Source organism: Embiotoca jacksoni, unplaced genomic scaffold, assembly GCF_022577435.1.
Source record: "Embiotoca jacksoni isolate LCO1_2020_lvr unplaced genomic scaffold, fEmbJac1.0.p SCAF_19, whole genome shotgun sequence".
In the NCBI taxonomy this organism is placed as follows: domain Eukaryota; kingdom Metazoa; phylum Chordata; class Actinopteri; family Embiotocidae; genus Embiotoca; species Embiotoca jacksoni.
This window is the reverse complement of record NW_027185329.1, coordinates 9,757,020-9,784,127: the sequence shown is the minus strand read 5'-3', so window position 1 is coordinate 9,784,127 and position 27,108 is coordinate 9,757,020. Positions and strand designations below refer to the sequence as shown.

Here is a 27,108-nt window from a genome sequence, read left to right as displayed (position 1 = left end):
AATAAAAGGAAATAGCGAAAGGAAAATAGATGTTGAATGTCTATGTCTGAAAAAAGTTAAAAAAATTTTTTTAATAATAATAAATAAAAAGTCGCCGGTATAGACGTGTATCTGTCGTTACTGTATATTAATGTTAAAAAAAAAAACAAAAAAAAAAAAACGCTTTACACCTTGTTTATGGGGAATAAAGCACAACCCTCAGTATTTCAATTTTTCCAGAAAAATATCACACTAGTCTCTTGCTAGTCTCTAAAAAAAATTACGAAGACACTGAATGTTCCCGAAAGCGTGTACAGCATCGAGCTCGCTGCTGTCAAGATTTACGACATCTGCGTCCACTTTCCAGCCTGGATTTCACCAGCTACTTGGTTGCTAGGTGTTTTTAGCGTCCTGTCTGTGTACGGTTGCTAGCTAAAGGCTAGCTCACCGATATAGCTCAAATGAAGACGAGAAGGACTGCCGAGAAAAGAGTTTTATAAGTTTCAGCTGCACATGATCACGTCGAAAGGTGTATTAGCCTGTTACGAACCAAGTAAATGACGCGCGGATGAGGTAAGGGTGACCATCGTGTCGTCTCTTAACGTCTTTAACTGATTAGCCAGCTTATAAGCGAGTAATAGCTCATTACAATATCGCCGATAGTGATGCTGTTGCTGAATTTTTTTTGCAGCTGAAGATTGTTTATTTCAGCTTTTTAACAAAACAAAACAAAAAAAAACTAAAACGTAAATTAATTTGACCTGAATCGTTGATCTGTTTTGCTCACTGAAGCTGATACTCACGTGGCCAGTTATTGTCCCATGTGGTGTCTTCATCCTCGCAGGCTGCAGGATGCTCCTCGGAGGCACAGACCTCGTTGAATAAGAGCAGAAGTCTTTGTTTGTCAAGTAGGTGGTTTGAACATTTTTGGGGCTCTCATGAGTTCCAGGGAGGCAGCCAAGATGGGCGACATCTTGGCGACTGAGGCCGATCTTCTTGCGATGATCAAGGAGGTAAACGCATTTAAAATTCAGAAAATACACACGCAGGACACTCACATCGGAGTGAACCTTATTTAAAAAAAAAAAAAAAAAATGCACCCAATACACGATGATTGGACGTGACACGGTTATCGAGAGATGAGTTGTGCAGCTTTGTTTAATCCGGATGACTTCAAACACAGCTTCTTTATGTGGTTAAGGTGGAGTTAATGTCCCTTTTCTGGGTGTTTCTGTCTTTTGTAGTATCTTAAGTTTGAGGAATTCGAAGAAACTGTTCACAGTTTTGACAAGGAATGCAAAAACAAAGGCAGGCTCGTCTCGAAACCTCGAGGAAGTGCTCACAGAGACTCAAAGACTCGTGTCATTGAGGTAAATGATCATTAAACCTGGTGACTGGTGATGGACGGGAGGATTGGTGGAAAGTGGAAAGGATTTTTTTTTTCTCCCAAATAATGCTAATTAAGATGCTGTTAATGCAACCTGAGAAATAGTTTCTATAAAAAAAAAAAAGATGTTAAGTTTTAGATTGTGCAACTCGTCAACTTGCTTTATGATGGGCTTTGTTTTTCCTGAGCCCACTCATCTTTAAATGTGATTTTTGTAGAAAGACCTCCTGAGCTCTTTTGATGATGGAGACCACAAGGTGTTCTTTGAACTGTGGACAGAGAATATTCCATCCGAGATGAAAAACATAGACGCTGAGGCCCTGAGCCTGGAGTTCTACCTTCACATCCACTTTACCATCTACCCGCTGAGGAGGCACCCTGGCAGACACGTACGTAGATCCAAGTTTTCTTCCTTTTATAAAAGAGAGCCCCCCATCAGTTCTGCCCAAAAATATTATAACGTGCTGTTTTTCAGTGTGTCCACCAGGCTGTGCCACAGGCTTTTTGCTCTCAGGGCTATCAGTGACGTTGTTGCAATATGCAAACAATCACTTCTAATCTCAAGAGTTTAAGATATCAGTCGGTGTGAAGGTCATTGCCGTTTGAGTTGACACATTTAAATGGATGTAAAGTTATTCAAATAAAAGCAGCACCTCCTTTAGTTTTTGGAGGTGGTAGCAGGACAAGAGATACGATCATCTGAGTGAAGAGAATTCATGTGTTTTTAAATTCGACAGTCAGCTTTGGTGATATTTTTGTTATTGACTTGAAATAAGTAAGTTCACTGGAAACCCCAAATGTGCCTCCAGGACCGGGCTGAGTTTGAGCAGAGGATTTCCTTCTTCAAGCAGTACCTGGAAACTCGTGGAGCAGCACTGAGCCAGACCACAGAGTTTCTGCCTTACTACGCTCTGCCTTTCGTTCCCAGCCCCACCGTCCACCCTTCCTTCAAAGATCTTTTCCAGGTGCTTAGATAGTTACAGAGCATTAACGTCTAGTTATTACATATGCAAAGATATAACCCAGTGCCACCTTAAGAATGAATGCAACTATGTTTCCATATTTTTCTTACTGATATCAATATTCTCCTTAATGCATTCTGTGTATTCAGGATTCCTGGATACCACGGTTGAAGGGGAAGCTGGAACAGTTCCTGTCAGTGGCACTAAAGCTGTCCCACAGCCCAAGGCTGTTGAATTTATATGTATCCTTTTACTGTGCCTCATTCAAAAGTCCTTTCTGAGGAAACGCCGACAGAATAGAAGAAGTGAAGGACGACAAGATTTATTGTGTTTACTGGAAACTTGGTTGATTACCTTTCATTTTTCATGAAACTAAACTCCATTCTTACTGGCCAACAACAAAAGAATACTGATTAATACATTAACTATTATCTTAAGGGCTCACAAAATGAGTCCTGTATGTACAAAACAAGGGAAGTCTATCTAAAATGCATTATATTTCAATGTACACACACCCTGTAACAAGCAGCACTTACACGTGAGAATTATCTCTCGGACGAGTGGCCATTCCCAAATACTTCCATGACATTTAAGACTCATTTACTTGAGTTCATGTAGGCACACCGGATGACAGCAATGTTTGCCACATATAGGATCTGGTAAAATAGGACTTTAGTGTGATATATGTATCCCTCCCTTAAAACCAACAATACTGAGTCTATGCACTATGTTAACATTTCATCCCACAAAATTCAACATACTAAGTAAATCCTGAATAAAAATCTGTGATGAGTTTGCACTCTTCAAACAGGATTTATAACATATTTTGTTTGTCTTGCGTAAAGAAGATAACATCTCTTCTCTTTCAATGCATGTATAAACTCTGAAAGGAACCATTGAATAAGAGAACAAATACACTAGAGATGTTTGATTTGAGGTCAAGTAGGCATTCTTTAACATGTGTCATGCAGAAGGAAAGCGGAAGGAGTACTAAGGGTAAATATTCCCTTTCATTTATCAATCCATCATCTTTAAAAGGAACAAATGCCTCCAATTCGCTGAAATCTTAAGACCAAACCTGCTTATCGCTCATCAGAGGTGGACAAATATTCTCGATGAAGAAAAGACTATTTTTCTAGCCAAAAACACAAACGATATAGAAATATCATTCTACATCTTAACAGCAAAGATATGCCCTGCAGATATGTTCTGTTAGTGTGTTAAATGGTTGCAAATGGAGGTTGATAACGGTTATTGCTTAATTATCGCTTACAGATACAGTCAACAGCTAAAATACTGATCCACAAACTTAGGGGGGGGGGGGGGGGGTTAAATATTGTTTAATATGATCATAAACATCAATCCATTCATTTTTTTTTCGAATGTGAATTTTCATGTCATGACAAACATTTGAGCCGAATGGTGCACATGAAGTCAATGTTTGTTTCTGCAACCTTGTCTGTGTGTGCTTCCATGGCTGCACAGAGGCCATTCAGCAGTTACAGCTCCAGCTGGTTGAGTCGGATCGACGCATCACCAGCTACGTGCGGAAGTTCAACAAGATGCAGGCCGACTACCACAACCTGATTGGAATCACCGCTGAGCTGGTCGACTCGTTGGAGGCCACCATCAGCGGAAAAATGGTAGATCAGGCTGACTGTGGGGCAAACAAACACGCATTCTAACAGACGAGCTACAGGCGCAAACTACTTACAGTGGACGGGCGCAGACGAGACACACACACACACACACACACACACACACACACACACACACACACACACACACGCTAATGGGCTGTGCGCGCACACACACACACACACACACACACACTCTCACACACACACACACACAGAGGCTTTAAACGAGGCTGGTCCGTGCATGTGCAACGTTCACAGGTATACACGCCAACGGAAATCCTTTCCAAGTTCACGGTGTAGTTTCAAAACGGGAGTAATTCTATTACTTGCACACAATAACTTTCTGCTGTTTCCCAACATGGCCATACAATGATAACCCCGCTCCTCCCACACACAGTATTTGAAAGCTCAAGGGGCCATGCTGGTGTTTTTGCAGATCTCCCCTGAGTACCTGCAGAGTGTGTGTGTCCGCCTGTTCAGCAGCCAGATGAGGCAGAGCGTGGTGCAGAGCACTGACTTCACCAGGCCGGGCACCGTGAGTCTCAGCACACAGCTCTCTCTCTCTCTCTCTCTCTCTCTCTCTCTCTCTCTCTCTCTCTCTCTCTCTCTCTCTCTCTCTCTCTCTCTCTCTCTCTCTCTCTCCCCCCCCTCCCTCTCTCTCTACTTCACACCTCACTCGTACAAGAATAACAACACCAGGCCCCTGAGGAGAGAGAGAGCATTTCGGTTAGAGCATGGAAAAATGTCAAGCGGGGGAATGACGATGCGGAGAACTGCACTCGCAGGGAGAAAAACCGCAGGTGACCGGATCTGGGTGTGGCATTAATACACCCTCATGTGTTGAAAAGTTAAATACACATGACACAACCCCGAACATGGGAAATTAACAATTTCAATGTCACAAAATCAACTACGTTTGAAATGCAACTCTAGTTATCATGTTTTAATTAAAAACATCCCTGTGATGTGATTTGAGAAACTTTCCTTTGATTGATCATTTTCAGCGTGACACAGATATTCCAGAAGCTCTAAAAAGCTTGAGGATCATGCTTGCTGTCAGTGGCCTTCATCGTGTGTGGAACTCTTACCTTGCGAAATCTTATTTCTTTCTGTTTTGAACTGAACAACTTTTTCCTGTGTTTGTGTTTTTGCGTGTGTGTGTGTGTGTGTGTGTGTGTGTGTGTGTGTGTGTGAGATGCTTTTTTTTTATCCACAAAGGGGTATTACTCTATGAGTCCCTATGATGATGGCTATGTAAGTTTCATCTGTTTTCATCTCTACTTGTCATCACTCAGGTCCCCACTCATCCTGCTTGTGCCTCAGTGTCTTTACGTCTTCCCTTCCCTTCAAATATATATGTACCTAGCTGCCTGACCTTGTATTCAGCCCGTTCACTCTGCCCTTTTCTTTCTCGTTCCTACTAGACTGTCCTAGTTTAAAAGGATGTTCGACTTAATTTGTAGTAAGAATTGCCCCTTATTAAGCCAAAAAAGAGCGCCTTTCAGGCTATACCTCATCATTAATTCACTTTGTTCCCAAAGACCACAGTCATTGTTCATCCTCTCAGCTCTTCTTATTGGCTTCTGTCTTTTTTTTTTTACAGTTACTGGCCAGTTTCAGCTTTCTCCCCCTTTGTTAGGGATAGATTTTGAAAGAATTTAGCCCGATGCCATGACAGAACAAGAATAGCCAACACAAGGCTCTTTAATGTCAAAGCATTTCTCTCACGCTCAGGTTATCAAACGGGGAGAGTTAAATTACAGACATTTGAAAAGATGCAGCCAGAACATTTTGTATGATCGTGTTGCTTCTTAACATCTATAATTGCAGGCACTCAGGATAAACCTATATTTTTAATTAAGACGATTATCAGGGATTGTCAGGTCAAGCCTTTAACTGTCGTATGAAGAAAAGCTGGCAATAGTCGCAGTCGGAATCTCCTTGGATTTAAAGATTGGTTAATATCTAAGCGGTTTATTACTATAACTATGGTGGACAATAGTCAACAGTCCTGTTAATTTAGATAATATATTTGCCAGTACCATATTTGTCCTCATGCAGGCAAAAAACTTTCCAATTGTCATTGTATAACACCATAATTGACCATAATTATTCGACTCTTCATGCCTTCATAACAATGAGAAGACTCTTACTGATTTTCTTTTGTTACTCGCCTATGATTTATTTTTTCTCCATGGGGGGTAAACTTTTATAAAAACAGGGAGTAGAGCCGCCTTGTTAGACAATAACGTGAACAATAATGGTCTTCAGTTTTCCCCAGAGTCATAAAGGAGTAAATGATTGGAAGATAGGCTAAAGAGGAGAAAAGAGTAAAGCTTATGTAAACCGTACATTGTCAGAGATTTCGGGTCAATGCCTTTCTTTGTGTCGGTGTCCAGTTGAAATCAGACAATAAATGTGGCCTTGAAATTTTTATAAAAAAGTTGAAATCCCTCAGCCATTGCTGCAGAGAAATCCCTTTTTTTCTACCCCAGTATTGGCACATATGTGACAGGCTTCCTTGATAATAGACAACGTTGGCTGCTAATTCTTAGCTGCATGTCACTCTTAATCCAGCCCACCGGTGTCAAATGTCACAAGGTAACATGTCCCCTTGTCCTTCACCATTCCTCCGGGCAACAAATGTTTAGAGAGAAAGGAATTTGGGAAAGAATCCAACAAGTATCCCTGTTCTTCTCTTCTTCTGTGTTACCCACTGCACACCAAAGCAAAAATGTGACCAGACCAACCGATACCTCAGACGACTCGGATCACTGCCCTGACCCAATTCTGCCCCCGCTATAGGTCCAAACTCCCAGCTTTTAGATTGAATTTCACAGCCTTTTCAACCCTTTTCAGTTGTTAAAAAAAATTAAAAAAAATAAAATTGTTTCCCCTCTCTCTACACATACACAACACCATATTCCTCTGTTCAAAAGACTCCCTTTGTCTCAAATAAGTCCACCCAGGCCTAAAGTACAAGTGCACTGAGGTGGAACACATGCAGAGATACTAACCCACCTTTTCTGCTACTGGTTCTTAGTCTATTTGTCATTTACTGCATGGATGATGTTACCAAACAACACTATACTGTATGTCCTAGTGTTTAGCATGTACCACAAGCATGATGTTTGCATGTCCAAAAGCACACTAATGACTTGTTTAAACAGTAGCTAACCCGGGGACCCTATTACTACTTTGAAAGGGGACTGGACATTAAGAATGATAAAGATTGAAGGATTCATTTGAACAGTTGCATGACTTTTTTTTTTTTTTTTTTTTTTTTTTTTTTCTCAAGTAAAATTGTTATAAATATATTCTTAAATAAACTCCTCACTGCCTCCTTTTCTTGATTGTGTTTTTCTGTTGTAGGCCTCCTCCATGCTCCGAGCGTCCATTGCGCCACAGTGAGTTTTAAATTTGAAGGAGACATTTTTCTACTAATCTTTTAGTGCCCTGATAAAACACTGCTGACATCTCATTTGTATGAACCTCCAGGAGACCTAAGGAGGTGCCGATGCTGCCCTCATTAGACTATGAGAAGCTTAAGAAGGACCTGATGGAAGCTCCAGACAGACACAGGTCTCTGCTGCTTCAGGCACTGCGCTGGGTGAGATTAGAGGATTATATGACCTTTCTGGTGTCACGGGTCATATTTTGTTTGTCGTTCACACAACTGCACTTCTTCATGATATTTTTTTTTTATTTTTTTTGCCTCTAACTCGTACAATCGCTGTATTTGTTTACTCTCAGAGAGCGACAATTCATCCACGTTTGACTTTTATTTGCTGCTAAAGTGACCCGACCTTTATTCAGTGCTGGTTTAAGTACAACCGAATATATGTAGCAAAATTCTATCAGTGCGTCACACGTCTTAAATTAGCAGGTCTTCAGGGTGCTACAGTACAATATCTACTTGAACTGTACCCCTGATACAGCTTATTTTATGTACAACACACTGTATGTTTAGGTGTTAACATTGACTTTAAAAAAAAAAATGCATATTTTACACAACATGCAGTCTTCTTTCATTAGAACAATGTGGTGAGACAACTAAAAATGAGATTTTATTTTGGGGCGTCTCATTATTACAGCAGTTTGTGAGCCGGAAGGGAAGTAGCATACCTTTCATATTGTAAGTGTGTATTGTCTGTTTCTGATGGTTTTTTTTAGAGACTCACTCGCTCACTCCCCGGTGAACAGAGAGACACGGTGCTTCAGGCCTACATCAGCAACGACCTGCTGGAGCGCTACACGACTAAAACAGTGAGACTGCAGCTTTGACTCTAATAATAATCTAATTGTGTTGTTTTCACACTAAAAAGCAGCTACTAAAGTAGATTTAGCCCAATGTGTCTAATAATATTGTGAACTGGAATTACCAGTTTAGTGATGAGTGACTTTGTTTGGACAAGCCCGTATTTTATTCACTCATTGGAGCCAAAGTAAAAAAAAAAAAGAACTCCTTGTCCTCTGGCCACACTGCCGACGGTAATTAATCCCAGGGCTCTAATTCCAGGCAGGTCTGAGCTGATGAACTGGCACCTCTGCAAGGTGCACACAAGTTTGTTTCTCACCATTGACTAAACTCTGGAAAGTGGGTGAAGAGCATAATCTGAGATAAAGTGGACATAGCGTTGAAGTAGGCATCCATTTGATTTTGGGATATGTCGTAATTCATGTTATCCCTTTTAACTTGGATCTTTTCAGAAAAGAAGAAGACTTTTAACTTGAATGTTCGCTCAGATCTGGCTGTTGTGTGATTTAATATCACTTGTCTGTCAATATGCCTCAGAACGCTCAGAATGAACACTTTGGAGGTATTTCCTGTAGATGGCAAGGGCAAGTTCTTTTTATTTGTTTACCAATATCTTTATGGAAATGTTTACAAGAACTATTTTTCTCACCACGCAGTATTTGATTTTAATGAAGCACTGGGAAAAAAAAGTTATCTCAAGCAAGCACTAAAGTAATGAGACATTATATTACCTTAACAGTAGCTTCCCACCATTTTGAAACATTGTGGATACTAACGATGTCTTTGTCATCGACATATTCTGAATTTATAATAAACTGGAAAAGATGGACAGGACATGTATGCTATACTTCATTCATATATCGTTAGAGTAACTCAATTTATTGTCTGAATATTTAATCTGAGCTCACACATGACGTTATCTATGTAAGTATATAATTGGCTTTAGTACAATCATTTCATTTTAACCTGACTGGAGGCAGTTTATGAAATGTTCCCAGTCTCAGATTAAGAAGTATTTTCTTGAGCAGTTTCCTGTTTTTACTCAACAAAGGCCAGAGTAAGAATCTCAGATCATCTTCCAAACTTCCCCCTTTCTAAAGGCTTTCTTACAGATTGTATTGTTTTTTTTGTTTTTTTTATTTCACATTCCCTTCACCTTGCCTTTAGCTGAAGGCGATCTGTCAAAGACAGTCTCTTTAGAGGCGAGTAAATGATCCTCCCCTTACAGTTGCTTTCTTTTGTCCGTGTAGTTGCCACGGTGTTCCAAGCCACCTCAAAATGACACTGTTGTCATTTACAGTAGCAAGCCACAATAATAGTGGAAAGGTGTCTGTTTCTGGTATTGAAATCAGAAACATAATTGTTCTGTGTTTTGACAATGGCAAAAAGCATAAATGAGGAGAAGTGAGTTTCCCCAGGGTGTCGGTCAGCTTGTCATACCTTTATTTTACTGTAAAAATGAGAGGGTACAATAACCAGGAAGCAGGATTCAGAGAAGTAAAAATGAGTTGTCCAGTTATTTCCTTTTTTTTGGTTAAAAATTAAGGATCAACATTAAGTTCTTATTGGAAGTACAAAACAGTAAGTAATCAAGTAAATATATACCTAAAGACGAAAGGTGAGATGAATGAAATATATATAATGGCGAGCCCAGCTAATTATAGGTGTTAAATTTTTAATACATAGCTAAAATAGATACATAGGAAACATAGCTATCCAACCAATGTTTTTTTGTTTTTTTTATATTTAAACTGGTTTTAACATGAAGTACAAACTGCATCAAGTGAGGTGATGGTACACCGTTTGAACTAGAAGTAAAATGCCAGTTAGCCTGCTTCATTCAAAGTTTCTTTATTTCTATTTTTGTGTAAAGTTACAATCTCCAAAATAGATGAGACTACTGATGAATGATCATAAATTAGTTCAGTGTAAAGTGTAAGAAATTAAAACGGTGTCAAACAAATTGGACAAGATAATGACAAGAAGTTGTGTTTTTTGTTGAAAGTAATATATTACTAATCATACCTGAAAGCCCTAGATATGATTTTAAGCTGCCCTACATCTTGTGTTTTTCTTAGAAAACCGTGCTTCATTTAATAAGATCAGCGAACCAGATTGTCCGCCAATACTCGTCTCGTCTCATCAATGCATTTGCTTCCCTTGCGGAGGGTAAGTTCTCAGCTGCCATTAGATGTGGTCAAGCATCATTATTTCTTTGAAAGATGAGTCACGGTCTGATTGGATGCACTCGGAAACACAGACTGATGGAAGACCTCAGTGGCTCTCAAATCAGAATTGAAGCCGCTAACGATGCATGCCGGGTACTTTGGAGGGCAGTTAGTGAAGAGGCAATGTTTTAAAGACAGATTACATTTGTGCCATTTCTGCCTCAGGTTTAACCTTTACTCGTGAGTCCAATCAGCCTTTGGTTTTGTTATGGAGATACAGTTCATACTTGTGTTGTATTGTAATGTCCTCACTAGAGTTCAGAGTGGTACCTGAAGCTAATTGGCAAATTTATGGCTTTTTATTTTTGAATGCACTCCTTATAACTTTACTAATACCGATGCATTTTATGTCGGATGTTTAGGACGTTGGTTTTAAAATGTCTGAGAGTCCTTTTAAGAACCCTACGTCCTTTTATGCCATGTTGTGTTGATGCTTACAGGTCGGGTTTACCTCTCCCAAATTCCCATACTTCTTAAACTTCTGACGGAGACACTCAGGAAGGAGGAAAAAGACTCCGTGACCAGAGAAAATGTGCTGGTGGCACTGCAGAAACTCAGCCTCAGGTAAAATGTAAAATCACCAGGGTTCTTCTAAAAGCTTGGATCAATAAAATGAAGTTAAGACTAAATAGCATGTTTATCAAACAGACTGCATACAAGTCTGCGCAGTCAACAACCAGCCATCTCCTCATTATGGCCCTCCGAGGAGTAGGAGGAGGAGGAGGAATGTCTTAAGGCAACAGGATACTGCCTTTGCAAGAGGGAATTTAATCTCACGTGCTTCTAATTAAATCATTCACCATTATATTCTTTTTAGGAGGACCCAGCAGACGGCCATGATTAAAGACGGTCTGATTGGCTGGCTGGTGGATGAGTTGCAGGACTCAGACTGCCTCAGTGACTACACCCTGGAGTACTCGGCTGCTCTGCTAATGAACCTGTGTCTGCGAACGAAAGGTAAAACAGGCGCAAGTAGATGCTGAATAATTGTAGAATTCCCCTTTAAGATCCTCCCGGATGTTTTCTTGCGTTACAGCGTTGAATTTGAGGAGAAAAAAAAAATACATCCCATAAAATAATGTTGTTTTTTTGTAATTATGTTATTTACACTGTTAAACAAATACCACGTAACATGTTAAATTGTGATTTTTAGAAGACGCTGAAATGTTGACTTTGTCACTGTTGCACAAAACCAAGCAAACGCTTCTTGTTTCCAGTTTAAGCGATGTACAATGTATTTAAATAAGAGTTCTATTGCAACTGTTTCAACTCTGATGGAGTCCGAAATGTCACTCATACAAGGACATCTGAGTTTATTAGTAGCCCACAATGTCATATAAATCAATTCCATGTCTTTTAAAGCCACATGGACTCTGTGTCTGTCTGTTGCATGATTTTATTAGGGGTAGACTGGTGGCAATTACTGTTTGGGTTTGCGTTCAGTGCAAAATCAGAAGCTTTTACAACTTCCTCTGAAAACAGCGCTTATCAGTGAGCTGTGCATTATTTCCTCTGACATTTCTAGAGTGTATCTTTGTCAGCTCCTTTTACTGAATGTACAGCATTAACAAAGATTCACTCCGGCTTTCTCAGGACCTCCCGACGACCTTCAGTCTGCTTATATCGGATTCCACAGTAAAATACTGCCCCACATTGGGTTTTCCAATGGTTGTATTATCTTTCACATGGAAGATAAAATCCCCAAAAAAGGCTGGAATAATTCATTTTTAAATCAGAGTGATATAGTCAACCAAACTGAAATGTCAGATTGTCAGACACACACACACACAGAAAATACTTTTGTGTTGCTAAATTTAAGCGTGTGTCTTCATACAGGAAAAAGAAAGTGTGCAGAGAATGCCAAGCATGTGCTCAAAGTTCTGACTGACCTGCTCGGACATGAGAACCACGAGGTGACGCGCACGCCTTTCAGCACATGTGAACAGATGTTACATGCACGGCACAAGTAAAGTGATCACAGAACACAGTCATAGAGGCTGGAAAGGATACATACACAGCATTATGTATGAGGACATATGTAAACATTCGGAAACCAATAAATGTGCAGAATTAAATGTTAATACAAGATACAGAGAACCAAAAAATCCGAAAGAGACTTATGAACACTTCTCAACACAAAACTTAAATCCAAACACTAAAGTGGACGACACACACCATTATCCATTGATTAATAGCAACCACATGAATAGATAAATACAGTTGTACATAAATACAGCTTCTCTCCTGGTTGACCTGTTGAGTGTATGTCTGCAAAGCATGAACAACCCTGACTCACTCATTTTTATCCAATGTTGTGAACATCTTCTGTTCCTCTTTTTTTTTGGTTTATATGCTGTTTTTCTTCCTCTATGTATTGCTGCATGTTTTTAACAAGCATTTTTCATTTAGCCCGAGATCATAAAGACAGTGGTCATGTGTGTCCCTTCGCTCTCCTCAGATTCGACCATATGTGAACGGAGCCCTCTACAGTATCCTGTGTATTCCCTCCGTGCGGCAGGAAGCCAAAGAGATGGTGAGATAGCAGAAATGTCTTCACCTGCTTGGAGGAAACAGACACAGTTTGTGTTTTGGTCTGCGTTCGACTTCCTTTCTGTCAGCCAGTGTTTGAGGGGAAGCAGCAAGTGTTCACTTGTAAGACACAGAAACTCTGCTGAATGTGGAGCTGATGGAGAGCATGGATGGACCTGAATATATCCCACATTTCAACAGATATCTTACACTTTTGCAATCGCTGTTTTATTTCAAGGCCATAAAACACATTTATAATACAGCCGATCAAATAATTTTACTGGCATGTCTTAAAATGAGAACTCTTGACCTCAGCCAAAAAAAAATATCAATCGCGTCTCCTTCCTTTCAATGTTTAACATATCATTTTTGATTTTGAGGCTAAATTCCCTGTATGTTTGTCAGTCAGCTTTACCCTGGTGTGAATGTGTTTCACCCGTGTGTGCAGAGTGTGGAGGAGATTCTCTGCTGCTACAGTAAAGAGGAGAACCCGGACCTCAACAGACAGATAGAGTTCATCATTAAACAGCTAAACTCAGGTTAGTGAAGTCATAGTTACTGTTAAACATTGTTAAACACTGAGTAGCAATAAATATGAAGCTTCATGGTGTTTCCCTTGTGTCAATAGCATTTATCTGTTTTTAGATACTCAAAAGGCACTTAATGACTCCTTTTCTTCGAAAGCATTGGGGTTTGGGGAAAATGTACCATCTTTTTAACCCTTACGCCATTTGTCACCCAGCTGAGGGGGAGGGGCCAGAATCAGACGATGAAGAGGAAGAGGATGACAATGATGTAAGGCCCCCTACATCATTGCATGTGATGTCCGACTTGGTGTTTTTTGTTGTTTTTGTAGCTGCTACCTGTTCACCGTGCCCACAATGGTGAACTGATATATGTTGCCCATTTCTGAATGTGAGTCCCAAGAGTGCAGGCTACACTGGTCTCCTGTCAGGAACCTGTGGATCGATGCTCAGCACAGTATCAGTGTTTAACCCGATTTGCAGACTCACATCCATGATTAACGTGAACATTTTTAGTGCATCTGAGCAGATTACGGACCACCAGAGTAACTAAAGCCACAGCAATCGGCACATCCCAAGAGTCTTTTATGTAACAATGTTTTATTTTCAAAGAGAAACAAGCCAGAGGTCGATATTTCAGCCGTGTTGACTTTGTTACTTCAAAGCATGCTTTCATCAAATCTAGTCAGGCACTAAGGCGGCCTTTTGTGAACATTATGGTTCAGATTTAGTCAATCATACCTTACGTCAATCGCACGTTGTGTAATTTCTGACTAATTTTTGTATTATTGTCCTGTGACAGGAAGATTTAATGGAGCCGGACCTTGACAAAGAGGAAGTTCTCCAACCACAGCACAGGGAACTGTCTGGGGAGAGTCTGCTCACCACTGAGTACCTGGGAGTAAGAGCAACTCTAACAGTATTCTCACTATACACAACTCAAACATATTGTAAATAGCTAAGCAGACACCAAGTTCACACCCCTACACCATTCAGGAAGCATCAAATATTCATTGAATGGCTTCTAGTTTTTTTTCTTCTTTTTTTTTTTTTTTTTTTAATACAGTCAGTCTGGAGAAGACAAGCTACTGCACAGGACTTATTGTTGGAGTTTGATTATTGTGTCTGCTGTACAAGTCCAGGTAGTTCAAGATGCAGCAACAAAGGGAAACAATACCTGAGACAAGGGGAACTAAAAATGTTTGCACCGTGAATGCTACAGGGACGTTAGCTCCAAGAGCTAATGTTTATTGTGCTTCTCAACACCAGCGTAGAGAACATGTCCATCAGATGGTTGAATACGATACAGCACGTACTGTATCTCTGCCTTCTCGTGCCTTTAAGCATACCATGGAGAGGACGTACAAAAGTGGTGGTTTTCATGAAGCAGGTCATCACATTAAAGGGAATCTCCTCCCTAAAACATAATGTTCACTCTGCAGTGCCAGTAATTTTAAAGATTATCAGCATCTACAAACGCAGACGTTTGTCTCCCGCAATTAGAAATATAATTAAAACTGCAAGTAGTGATATGCGGGCCCTCGTAGCTTCACGTCGGGGATCCAGCGGGTCGGGGCCGCCGGCTGCCCGACGTGCAGCACGCGAGGGTCGGCATATTCCCGCTTGCAGTTTTTTTTTTTTTTTCTCAATCTTGTTCCTTATTCTTCTTTTGAAAAAAAAAAGGCTTTTTTTTTTGGCGGCTTTAACATCTTCAAAAACTCGTGAAAGTTGGTGCCTGACGCAAGTTTCATGAGGTTTGGAGCATCGTTTGACCTTAAACATCAACTTGATGTGTCAAAAATTAATTTTGGGTCACTTTTTGGACAACATGCTATAGTATGACTTTTCTTTGAATATTTTGTACGAGTATGACCTTTTTCTGAACTGACATGCATGACTCAAGTTACTTCTCACTGTGAGGCAACTGCTCTAACACCACTGTGTAATACTCATATTGTAATCACGTTGTCTGAAATTTGAAAAAAAAAAAGTCACTTTTGGACTTGTATTTTTTTATTTTGTTTTGTATTGTTGTTGACCTTTGGTTTGGTATTAGTATGACTGCACGTACAAACCCGAACCTGTGTGGCTTACCCTTAGAGGGACTCGCCTTAGGAGGTCTCGCCCTCCGTGAACCACGTGGCTTATTAAGGGGACTCACCCTCAATAAACCATGAACCTTGTGTGTTACCTCGGCGGGTAAACCATGAACCATGTGTGTTACCTCGGCGGTAACATGAGACAGTCCTTTCACACTGACTGAAACAACATGTGTCAGTCATTACGGTATAAATTCAGTCTGTCTTTCTGTTTTTTTTACCGTCAATGTGCTATGTGTGTCTGTGTGTGTGTGGGTGTGTGTGGTTGTGTGATTGTGTGGTTATGTGGTTTTGTAGATTATGACCAACATGGCAAAAGTGAAGAGGAAACAAACCCCTCTGGCACAATCAAGTGCAGACGAGCCTCTACAACGTCCGGTCACGCCTGGCTCTCATCGTAATGTCAGCTCAGGGTAAGATTGGAGTTCACTCTGACACGGACACTCTTCTCTTCTGTGTCTCCGTGTCATATTGACCGCAAGTGAGCAAGATATGTTTTCCTTTTCTTGCCTAAGGGTACTTGAGTTGTACAAATGTTCCAAATACTTTGTACACTACCAGAGAAATACATTTTTAGGTAAGGACACCTGAATTTTGGCCTCTTTTCTCTCGACGCCGATCCGTTTACAGCAGCACGAACAGCTCGTCGTCAGACCGGCGGGTCATTTTTTTTTACAATAACTGGGCTGCCCCCCTTTTGTTCAGCCACATGGATATTGAAGTTTCAACTGCCTTTAAAACTAGTGCTGTGGGTCAAAGCAAGAATGGCTCTAAATACATTTTGCCACCAAGCAAACTCTGAATTGTAAAGGGATGAGTCAGCAGGAGTAGCCCGCAACCAGAATCACTTAGTCCTGAAAGTAGACCATTGTCAATACAAACTGTAAGATAGACAGCAGGGATAACAGAAGGAGGATTATTTAAGAGTAATGAATATGACTGCTAGGAGGTGTCCTACACATGATCTGGCCCTGGAAAGACAAGAGCATCAACTCACAGCAAGTAACTGATACTGTAGATTTATGATAAACTAACTAAAATGGTAGTCCTGAACTTTATGTATATAGCAAGTTTAAATGTAAAGTTTGAGAGTGTTGTATAACCAGGAAAAAGGTCAGTATCACTATCAAGATAATGGTTTTTAAGTTTGATTACCAATATAAAAAAAAAAATCCCAATTAATGAGACGTCTTGTGTTTTGTGTCGTGTGCAGGGATTATCGAGGCTGCAGTCAGGGGGGTGAGAGCAGCAGGGGCAGGGAATACCCTCTGAGCAGACAGAAGAGTGAAAGAAGCCTGCCTCCTTCCAGATACAACTCCCGACCCCCGACACGCTCCGGCAGTCGCCCCAGCACTGCTGACTCCCTGTGTCACAGCATCGGTGGGTTGAGTCACCTTTTTAATGTTTGTCAGAGAGAATTCACCAACAGATAAACAGCAGCAAAAGTTGAAAGAGTAAAATAATGCGTCTTTGACCCGTGTCTAACGGCTGCGGCTGCTGATTCGATATTTGCTGTCAGGTTACTCATATACTATGCATTTTTGTGGCACAGTTTAATTTCCCGTCCACCTGCTGCTCTTTAGTTGGTTTTGCATTGGATTCATTTGAAGTCACGCCCAGTGTCCACAGGGAACACGAGGCCCTTCCAGACAAGGAAGTTGCAGCAACTTCTTCAAAAGTCACAAAAAATAAAGACTCAACAAAATGAGCACCAGAGGCCCAGTGGCCTATGTTGGCTTTCCATAAAAAAATAATGTTTAGTTGTGTTTGTGTTTGTAACTGTTTAACAGCACTGGTACATTGTTTGTTTGTGTTGTATTTAAGTTTTGACTTTAAATTTCAAAGCCAGACTTTTTCAAAATTCGTGCTATAAAACTGTTATTTCACTCTCTGTCACGCGCACGCACGCACACACACACACACACACACACACACACACACACACACACACACACACACACACACACACATTCAGACTCAGAGTGTGGGCGGTTGTCCCAGGAGTCCGAGTTGGACGGGCCGTACGAAGGTAGAGCCAGGAAAGGACGTTCCCAGGAGGAACACAACGGACACTCTGCCAGGTAAACTTACACACAAATGTTCACGACACACACACATACACACACGTAACGCGACTCTGTGTGTTTGCACTAATCTAGCTCCAATTTAGTGGGAAGAGTTTCCCCGATGAGTTTATCGAGTTGCTGTATTTGATTACATTGATAAGAGATCAGTCTGAGACGCCACAGTTTCTCACAGTCACAGAGGGATTACTGAAAGTAATCAGAAAGTTGAGTTGGGTATGGATGCAGAAATATGAATCAAATGAAATGTCAAGCTCAGGAGTGCAGGCCACACATTTTTATTTAACTGGTACATTTTATCATTTGAATATAAAGTGTATCAGCTGAGGGAAACAGAGAGCACACGGAGCAGCTTTTACAGTCCGTAAGGCCCAGATGAAGCCGACCAGCTGATGATCGTCACATCTCAGCCAACCGCCTGCTCTGAAGGGCTGCGCAGTGGCGTCGGGGGAGGGAAGCTCTTCAACCTTACAAATTCACACAATACATTAGTAGTGCGTCGCAGGTCAGTGCTCTGGCTACTTCCTGGTGATGCGCAACATTACGTATACAGCGCACGTATTATAGAAGCCCGTATGGAGCGGGGATCCGCTGCTGTGTTGATGCTGCGGCAGGTGAGACTTCTGAGGAGGAGAGGATGCCTGTCGTGACCGCAGGCTGGTGCAGCTGTTTTCATTTGCTGAAACAAGTTAGATGAAGGCACATGTATGAGAGAGATATACTGTATGCCCCACCGGCTGTCAAAAAGTGTTTTGTGACTTGATTGAATGATTTATGATCCCTAAGCCCCGCCACCTTTTGTGACTTCCTCCAATCAGGTCCCCCCCCCCCCCTTTTTGATCTTCACAGGTGTACTTTGATGAATGGTTTATGATGTGTAATAAACTATTTAATTACCGTGAAAAAGGAAGTATTTTTATGATCCATTGATCCATTAGTGATTTGACAACGTGTAATAAACTGCGTAATTACCGTGGGAAAGCGAGGAAGGATTTGTATGATGCATAGATCTTAATGAATTAAGCATTGTAATAAAAAAAAAAAGTAGTTAATTACCGTGGTGAGAGGAAGGAAGAAGGAAGGAAGGACACTTTGATCTTAGCTGACCTTAGCCCCCCCCCTTACACGCTTCCCCCGGTCGCGTGACCCAGAGGTAGAGTTTTAAAAACGAACCAATGAGACTGGAGTGGACTCGGGTCGGCTTTATACGGAGCGAATGGATTCATACGGTCGAAATGAAGTTGCCGCTCTAAGCACCGCAGTGACAACAGGTAACTAAAAACTTAAACCATCCAAGTCTCCGATTAACTAATCCATCGGCCCGGAATCAAACACTGTCCACGCAAGCACCGTCTAGCAAATATTTAAGGTATTGTGTCGCACAGTCAGCCTTCAACCACAGAGCGCACAGATCTTTCTAAGTCAACAAGTTGATGACAGCAGTCAAAGCACAAGTGGAACATATTGAGCTAGCAACTACAGTGCTATTCAATTCTCCAGCCTTTTTCCAGTTCAGCTTCACTGGACTCCCCGCAAGTCTTTTATCTCTAGCTTTTCTTATTTTACCTTGAAACCTTTACCACAGAGATTTACACCTGAAACAGCAAACATTTCAACAGTTATCAGGTTTAAAATGTTCACAGTTGTACTCACATTTTAAATGGACAGTAATGGATGTATGTCGCTTTGTATTGTGACAACATTTTGCAACCGTAAACTGTAAGTAATCCACATTAAGTCACCACAACCACGAGAGAGACAAGACATGACTTTCCTTCATTGCACGTCAGCTGAACATGTCACGATGCAGAGTACACTTCAGCATGCTGCCACAAATTGTGCTCCCTGTTTATGACAATTGACGTGAAACAAAGAAATCAGTTGAAAAAAATGCTTTGATGACACTGATACCAAATCTTGGAGTTCAGCTCGGGATGTCAGTCACATCACTCAACCTCAGCCAACATGATACAGAGGACCAAAACAACTCCCTCATTTCCTGGTGTAAACTTCTTGAAAGCAGGGACCTGCTCTGTTTCATTAAGTCCTTGTTGGTGTTTTGCGGGATTTGAATATCCATGTATAACTGCTTCACAATCACAAGTTGCTACCAGTGCATCTGAAGCAGCTATTGCTTTTTCCACTTCGGTCTCAGACTCAGCGATTTGCTACCCTCTGGTCACTAAACGCAAATTCTTGTACCATTACTATGAAATGACTTTACCAATTATTGCACAATCCATTCACGAATAATGAGAGGCATAACATAAGCACATTTAAACAAGCTGTTTGAAGAAATATGAAACACAATATGTAATTTTAACTTAATTTAAAAATAAGATACAATAAATTTAAAAAAAAAATAATCCAGTACCTGGTGAGGTCTTCCCAATAGGAGTTCCACTGTTTAAATGCTGAGCTGCTGCAGACCGTCTCGCACTCTCCCAGACCCATGAGCTGATCCCCATAACCCTTCACCCCCCCCCCCCCCCCATCCCCCATCCCCACAGAGCCGGTGGCTCATTTCCCCGGCCATCTGAACCAACAAACTTGCCTGTGGTCACTTACCAAATGCTTTAGCTTTTAGTGTGATCACTTTTAGGACTATAGGTTTATACAGGTTTGTTTTTTTGTTTTTTTTAAAACACACATCTGTACTTTCCAGTGTGCCCTTTTCTAGACCAGTTTTTATTTGACAGAAAAAGATTGCTAAACGCCATTAATACAACACAGCTAATAATACAACACAGCTAATAATCGATGTATCTTCCCCCAGACTATGTAGCTTTGTTTTAATAGCTTCCTGTTTACGTTTTACTGCGCTACCGTCTGCAATTTCATTTCAGTGTCAGAATTCTCGGTGTGTAATTGTGTTGACTGTATTCCAAAATTTCACAGAGCAATAAAAAAAAAAAAAAAATAGAAGTGTTTATGGTGTTTCCACAATGTTATGCTAACAATGCAATCATCACATTTTCCAAACATTGAAATGCCCATTGTTCATCTTATCGGCCGCTGGTTTTGATGCAAAATGATGACGATTAAGTGTAAAAAAAAAAAAAAAATCCTAGTGAATGAGTCAGACATCCGTAGAAGGCAGGCGGTCAGAGTTCGTCAAAAAAAAAAGTGTGTGTCTATGTGCGTGTGTGTGTGTCTGTGGAGTTGGCAGGAGGGTTGTTGGGACACCGATGGGTGACTCAGCACTGCCAAGCTGGTCTGTGAGACTGTGACATGCGTTTAAACGAGCAGCGGCCACAAAGAGAGCCATTCAATCAAACCTGCTCTGCTTCTGCTCTCCTTTAAATCCCAGAGGAACTTGACTCCTGAATCCCGCCGGCAGTAATGAGTCCCAGAAAACTGCTTCAGTCCCCCCCCCCCCTCCTCCCCTCAACCCACAACCCCCAGCTTCCTTACTACCCACCCCCACCCCCCCCCAGCAGGAACGTAAAACACCTTCGCAATACAGCCTGGCTGAGTCGGACTCCAGCAGCCTCGTTTCACCACCGGTTTGAAAGACTTTTGAGATGAAATGGGCTTTCATACTGAGGTGAATAGGTAATCATAGCAACACAGCAATTTGATGAGCAGATGTATATTTTTGCAATTGTTTTTAGACCAATGAACTTTTTTTTTTTTTTTTATAGCTTGGTAACAGCTGTGGGACAGTCGGGCTGTTGTCCATTCAGACATCAGTGTTAGAGACATCCTTTCCCTCTGCTCCTCCTGCAGTATCTGACTCTGTGGGGAGGATTTTAGGCACTGAGGGCAACATATTTTCCTTTTTGACTTTGCTGCTCCACACGGCATGGCGTGCAAGCGTAGCAGACTCCACCTTTGTTCACAGAAATACAATCACGGTTTGTAGCACTCATTTATAGCAGATGATGTCAGGGATGTTGGATCTGGCGTGACTATCCTGAGCAGACACAATAATGAAATCCATTCATTTGGTATGGTATAGGGTTGCTATAAATGAGGATGTAGGTCATTTGACTGTCATACTCATAGTGACATGACTAAATTGTCACCTGTGTGGTTTCAGTATCACCATAAATGCAAACTACTTTATCAGCTGCTGTAAATTAGATGGAAAAAGGGAAACCTAATAATTTGCACGAAAGGACACAACTATGAAATGTGAATACATACTCATATTAATAATCAGTTTGAATAGAATCAGTGAATAGGTTTTCTTTTTACTTAGTCGCACATATGCTGATTATAGTCCTAGGAAATTAATAATTGTTATTGTTTTAGTGTTTCAAAGCTGCCACAGACACACTAAGTGTGTGCAGGTTGGACAAAGAGGAAAAGCAAAACATCTCTCAGCTGTGGTTCTGTGAGAGTCTGAGAGGAAGTAGCTGAATTGTGGTGACATAATCTGTGTAACACTCGATACCACGTATAGAAATGTGTCTATCTCCAAAAGTATAAATCGAGTAGTGTGGCACGCTTTCAGCAGGAAAGGATGAAATAGATACGATTAAATGTCATGGGCAAGAGGCTGGAGCGAGGTAGATCTTGTCCTCTGGACAGCCAGGATTTTATTTGAAACGAGATCCTTTCATGGCTGTCGTATCTCATGACAACTGAATAGCTTATCAGATAAAAAGGTGATCTCTCTCTGAATGATCCCTCCAACCACAGTCAACCATCATGACACATGACCATAGTAGTCGTAAAGTGTATAACAAAGGACACAGAAGGAGCCTGAACACAAAAGCTGCAAATGATCTGTTCCCAGTTCATCTGTTGAACTTAAGTTTGTGCTGCGAGTTTTATTTCCAAGATAAGACAATACTTTATTATTCTGACAGCAGCTTAAGAATACAAGTAGAAAAGATGTGTACACGTTTTTTTCTTTTTTTTCAATACATTACAAATAGAATAAGAATTCTTTAAAACAAATTTAGAAAATAGAAAAAGATTTTAGTATAAATAAATACACACACACACACACACTATGGTCACTGAATAGTCATATTCAGTATATACAAATGTATATATCGGATACATATATACAGTATAGGATAAAGATGTATAAAAAAATATATAGTTAAAAATGTATAGGAGATATATTTTATATATAGTATGCAACATGAACATATGTACTCTTAAATATGCTAATATAATATCATCAAAATATTACAAAGATGTGGCGATGTTGAAATTGGTGGGTGCTATGACAGAGACAAAAGATAGTGCAACATTATGTTGTGCTGGTATTTTTGAGATTCTTCATACGCTTGCTTCACATGTTGTTTGATTATCTGTTTTCACAGCACCTTTCTGTACCGTTGCGTTTATTGTGACTCATTTAGTGTTAGTGATATACAAGATATTTTATGACTGCAACAAAGCATAACTCGTGGTGTTTTTTCTGCCTCTTCTTTTCCCCGTCTTCAGCAATGATTATGTCCACGCATTTACGAGCGGGCCCAGGATCCCCCGCACACCTGACACAGCGCCCAACCAGAACGGCGCTCACCGGGGTCGAGGCTCGATCCTGGCGCCCCAGTTTTCACGGTCCGAGCCACAGCAGAGCCACCAGCCCGGCTCCGCCAGCTCCACAGGAGGAGAGAGAAGTGGAAGTAAGCCTACGTTACGGGTGGGAAATCAACACCGGCCAGTGTCGGCAAATTTTTGGCTCCGGCCGGTTACTTTATCGACTCCGCCAGCCACTTTGGAAATTAGCCAGCCGTCAGTTGGAGATTCAGTGCCTCTCTGAGAAATCCAGTTGGTTCAGAAGCAGTTGTACTTCAAGATGAACTAAGCGGCAACTTTTCTGTACCCGTTTCAGTCTCTGACCCATTCTCCTGCATGTGTTTTAACTTTACATGACAAAAAAAAAAAAACACGCAAAGCATCGCGAGTACGAAAATATGGTGATGTAATAAATCTGGAAATTGCATTGGCAAAGTAATCACAGAAAACAGCCACAATGAAGTGGCTAATTTTGGCTCATGCAGTACATTATATGCCTGAAGAATTACATTACTATCGTTTAAATGGCGCAGGAGTCTCCCAAAAGCAAGATTGCCATAAGGCAGCCATGCTCGTGGAATTGTAGTATTATCCACATAGTTATTAAGTAAGCGAACTATATTTCTAAAGTGCCTTTTAAAACCAGAGTTACAATGTGCCGGACCTGAAATTGGAAAACAAGAATTCAAATTTTAACAATAATGTTAAAAAAAAAATAAAAACTGCACAAAGGGCAAACAGAGGTCAAAAACACAGAATCAATTAAAAAAAAAAAAAAAAACTACCCAGAAGGCAAGCATTCATTACTATAGAGAACAAGAATCTTCAACTCTGCCTGTTGAACAGTGAATGACAGGTGCCGTATCAATAACCTGCTGCAGTGGTGTCGCTGCTCGTGTGGGCATTCACGCCATCATCTCACCCTGAACATCTTCTTTGTGTCTCTGCCTTCTGACCCGTTTTCCATCTTTCCTGTTCCTGCATCTTAAATAGAGTTTTTACCATAAATGTCCACTCGAGCAGGAAAGCAGCAGACTTACCGTAACGCAACAAGAAAAGTGGATTTTACTGTAAGACGAAAGATCGTGTTCCAGTTTCTACGAGCTCACGTCTTGAGTAACACATACGAATTTCAACAGTTTTGACGAGAAGTCTGTAACAAAACCTGCTGTTAGTTTTGTGTTACTGCCAGTGATGACACTTGGTTATCATGTGACAAAAAGCAGCACTTTAGACTGGTTTTCACCGACTCGGTTCGGTCATTCACTCAGATCTTCACTTCAGCTCCACATCGACATCGACATCCCTCCCACGCCCTTTTTTGGCAGGTCCGGACGCCCTTCAGTTGGGGGAGTGGACAGGTCTTTGTTGTTGAGACCGAAGGATTATGTCAGATGTCAGTTCATCTTATTTGATCTGATCTCGCAAAAAAAAAAACGTTTTACGAAAAAGAAATAGGAAAAGCTAATTGTGTAGGCTGTCCAACCCAACCAGGGGTCCATATATATTTCCTGTCAACTTCGCATGTCGCACACAGAAGTTGAGTCAGTGCAGAGAAGACCTGGTGCTCTTAGATGGACGATAACATCTCTCCATGCTCTCATGCACTTTAATTGCATTGGATGAGCGACTACGTCCGGCCACAATGCTCGTAGCGGCGTCTAATGGTCACTCAAAACTGCCACATCCTCCTCTGACTGTGTGTTGTGCTTTTAGGGTCTGGCAAGTGTCTGACATCTATTGACCCAGAAGGAAGTCACTTAATCATCATTCATCTTAAAAGGGCAATAAGCAGGACACACACGGCACGGCAAACAACTTAAGTACAGATTTACTGTGACCTTCCGGAGCTTTTATTGGCGTGTTCTCAGCTACCTCCTGCTTGTAGTAGAATCTATTTATTTCACTTGTATGTAGCTTCTGCTGCCAGTCGATGGTGACTATGTCTAATGTTTGCTGCAGGGGGGGGGGGGGAACCACACACACACACACACACACACACACACACACACACACACTGAAGCCCCTCAGGCCCACTTTTGGTACACACACCCGCTGGGACTGACAGAGACGCTCCCCCGGCTAAAGGAGAGATAAATAGGAGGTGTTTGTGTTGCTGACGAGGCCACCCACTCAGCTGACCTGCCATGTTTGAGAGGGTGGAAACTACAGCATTATCCTCCCCAACTCAGGTCGGGCGCGCTGACTTTGTGTGATGACAGATCCCCGTTATGTTGCCATGCAACCAGAGAAGGTGGAGGAAGTGCAGCAGTATCTCTTCGGACGGTCGCTGCAGACCTCAGTGATAACTGCGACGAGGAAGCATGATTTTTTTTTTTTTTTTTCGCCTTTGATAAGTCGGGAAGAACTCTTTCCTTTTCTTAGTCTTTGATTGAAGTCTCCAGTGCCCAAACAGTAAGAATAGTCTTTTCAGCTTGATAGAAAACATTGTGTCCAGGAGGTTGTATGTTCATAGACCCAGGATTATACAACGATGGAGAGGAGGTAGATGTTCTTTAAAGAAGCTTTAACATGGTAACGGAACTTTTTTTTTTGTGGGAAGAAAACATACTAGACTTTTTTATTTGTATTTTTTTTTTTTTTTATTTTATTCTAAGCAAAGTGTTGTGTTGATGGGAAAACATGAGTGGAGGGAAACTTGTGTTTTCATACTATTGATAATTATCCCCCACCTTGTCTTTTCCTCTAAACCCTCTTCATCACCCCTCCCTCCTTCCCTCCCTCCCTCCCTCCCTCCTCTCTCTCCATCTTCAGACAGGCAGTCGAAGAGGAGGTGAAGAGGGAGCTGTCACCGTGGGGTAGCACTATCTCCCCAGGAGCGTCAGGCTTCCTGTAACATCATCCCCTCGGGTTGTGATGAGGGTCAGGGCCACGGAAATGCTCGAGGATCAGCGGCGAGAGGAGGAGCAGGAGTGGGGAGAACAATGTGTAGGATTGTGGTTCTGCCTTTTTTTTTTTTTTTTTTTTTTTTTTTTTTCTTCTCCTTCGGCTTCAGCACGGACTAATTCTGTAACATGATATGAAGTCAGACAATAATCACAACTGCCCCCCCCCCCCCACCTCCAGCCCCCTCCGCAGCCCTGTGCACCCTGTAGCCTCATTTAGCCCTGAATATTTCTGCAGTCTCTCCTCAAGGTGAGACTTGGCACATAACAACACGTATGTGTAAAAAGATGGAAGTGTTCTCACTCCGTCCAAGAAGGGATATTACATCACTTCTCTCTCTGCTTTCCCTCCAACTCACCCATTTTCCTTTTCCTCAGTTGGGATAAACCGATTCCCAGAGAAAACTCTAGTTGCGGATAAATCCTGAATATACGTGTGCACCAGCAGTCAGGGTTTAACAAAACGTAAAAAGGGATATTTAGAATTCAAAACTACAGCCTATTCTGTGTCCGTGAACTAACTGCAGATATTAAAATGAGTAATACAGAAGCTCATTCTCAAAGTTCGCATCTTGATTCTACAAAATCAATAATCTTCTAAATTTCACAATGTACTGTATGTATTGATTTTTGACCGTGTTGGATGATATCTGGCTGCATGAATAAATGATTGTAGCAGCTGTACTTCAGATATACTGCAGACACATAGCTCGTATCAAAGCTGCTGCTCCTGTTTTAAGTGACGCTCCAGGAAATGCACAGGTCCTGGTGTGACTAGTGCATGCTTTTAATTTATGTTAAGAGCATATAACGTTTAATGTACACTGCCATGCGCTCAACATCTGACGAAAAACTTGAATCTGCGTGAGTGTCTTTAAAATCTGCATCGTTTGCATTGCATAACATTTGCACTGTTGGCAGGTGTGGTCATGTATATTTATGTTAAGTGCTACATTTTTGTTGTCGTGCATTTTGATCGATTTTTAAGTGGTTTTAAATAAATGTGCCAGATGTCACCTTTGTCCTCC

At 41.2% G+C, this 27,108-nt stretch overlaps 1 protein-coding gene across 8 annotated transcripts; it reads left to right on the top strand.

The window, feature by feature from the left end:
* Positions 1-342: 342 nt before the first annotated feature.
* Positions 343-27,096, top strand: LOC138200600 (lisH domain-containing protein ARMC9). 8 transcript variants are annotated; one of them, XM_069153413.1, is made up of 26 exons: positions 343-552; positions 824-992; positions 1,224-1,349; positions 1,585-1,755; positions 2,176-2,331; positions 2,478-2,570; positions 3,300-3,324; positions 3,814-3,971; positions 4,405-4,503; positions 5,187-5,222; positions 7,341-7,375; positions 7,467-7,578; positions 8,142-8,234; positions 10,305-10,395; positions 10,895-11,018; positions 11,272-11,411; positions 12,291-12,367; positions 12,913-12,987; positions 13,432-13,522; positions 13,726-13,778; positions 14,310-14,408; positions 15,904-16,019; positions 16,820-16,986; positions 17,582-17,687; positions 23,097-23,281; positions 25,954-27,096. In XM_069153413.1, exons 2-26 carry the CDS (start codon positions 918-920, stop codon positions 25,995-25,997), a joined length of 2,547 nt encoding a protein of 848 aa, XP_069009514.1. In that variant the 5' UTR covers positions 343-552; positions 824-917; the 3' UTR covers positions 25,998-27,096. The 8 variants fall into 8 exon arrangements, with proteins under 8 accessions (XP_069009514.1, XP_069009515.1, XP_069009511.1 ...); XM_069153414.1 differs by having other exon boundaries at positions 25,950-27,096; XM_069153410.1 differs by having other exon boundaries at positions 23,097-23,298.
* Positions 27,097-27,108: the final 12 nt, after the last annotated feature.

Bases quoted from the DNA above. Each gene is read 5' to 3' on its own strand.
- LOC138200600 (XM_069153410.1), top strand. From the start codon at position 918: ATGAGTTCCAGGGAGGCAGCCAAGATGGGCGACATCTTGGCGACTGAG. The intron at 1,756-2,175 runs GTACGTAGATCC...ATGTGCCTCCAG, and splicing joins GGAGGCACCCTGGCAGACAC to GACCGGGCTGAGTTTGAGCA. The intron at 12,988-13,431 runs GTGAGATAGCAG...CCGTGTGTGCAG, and splicing joins GGCAGGAAGCCAAAGAGATG to AGTGTGGAGGAGATTCTCTG.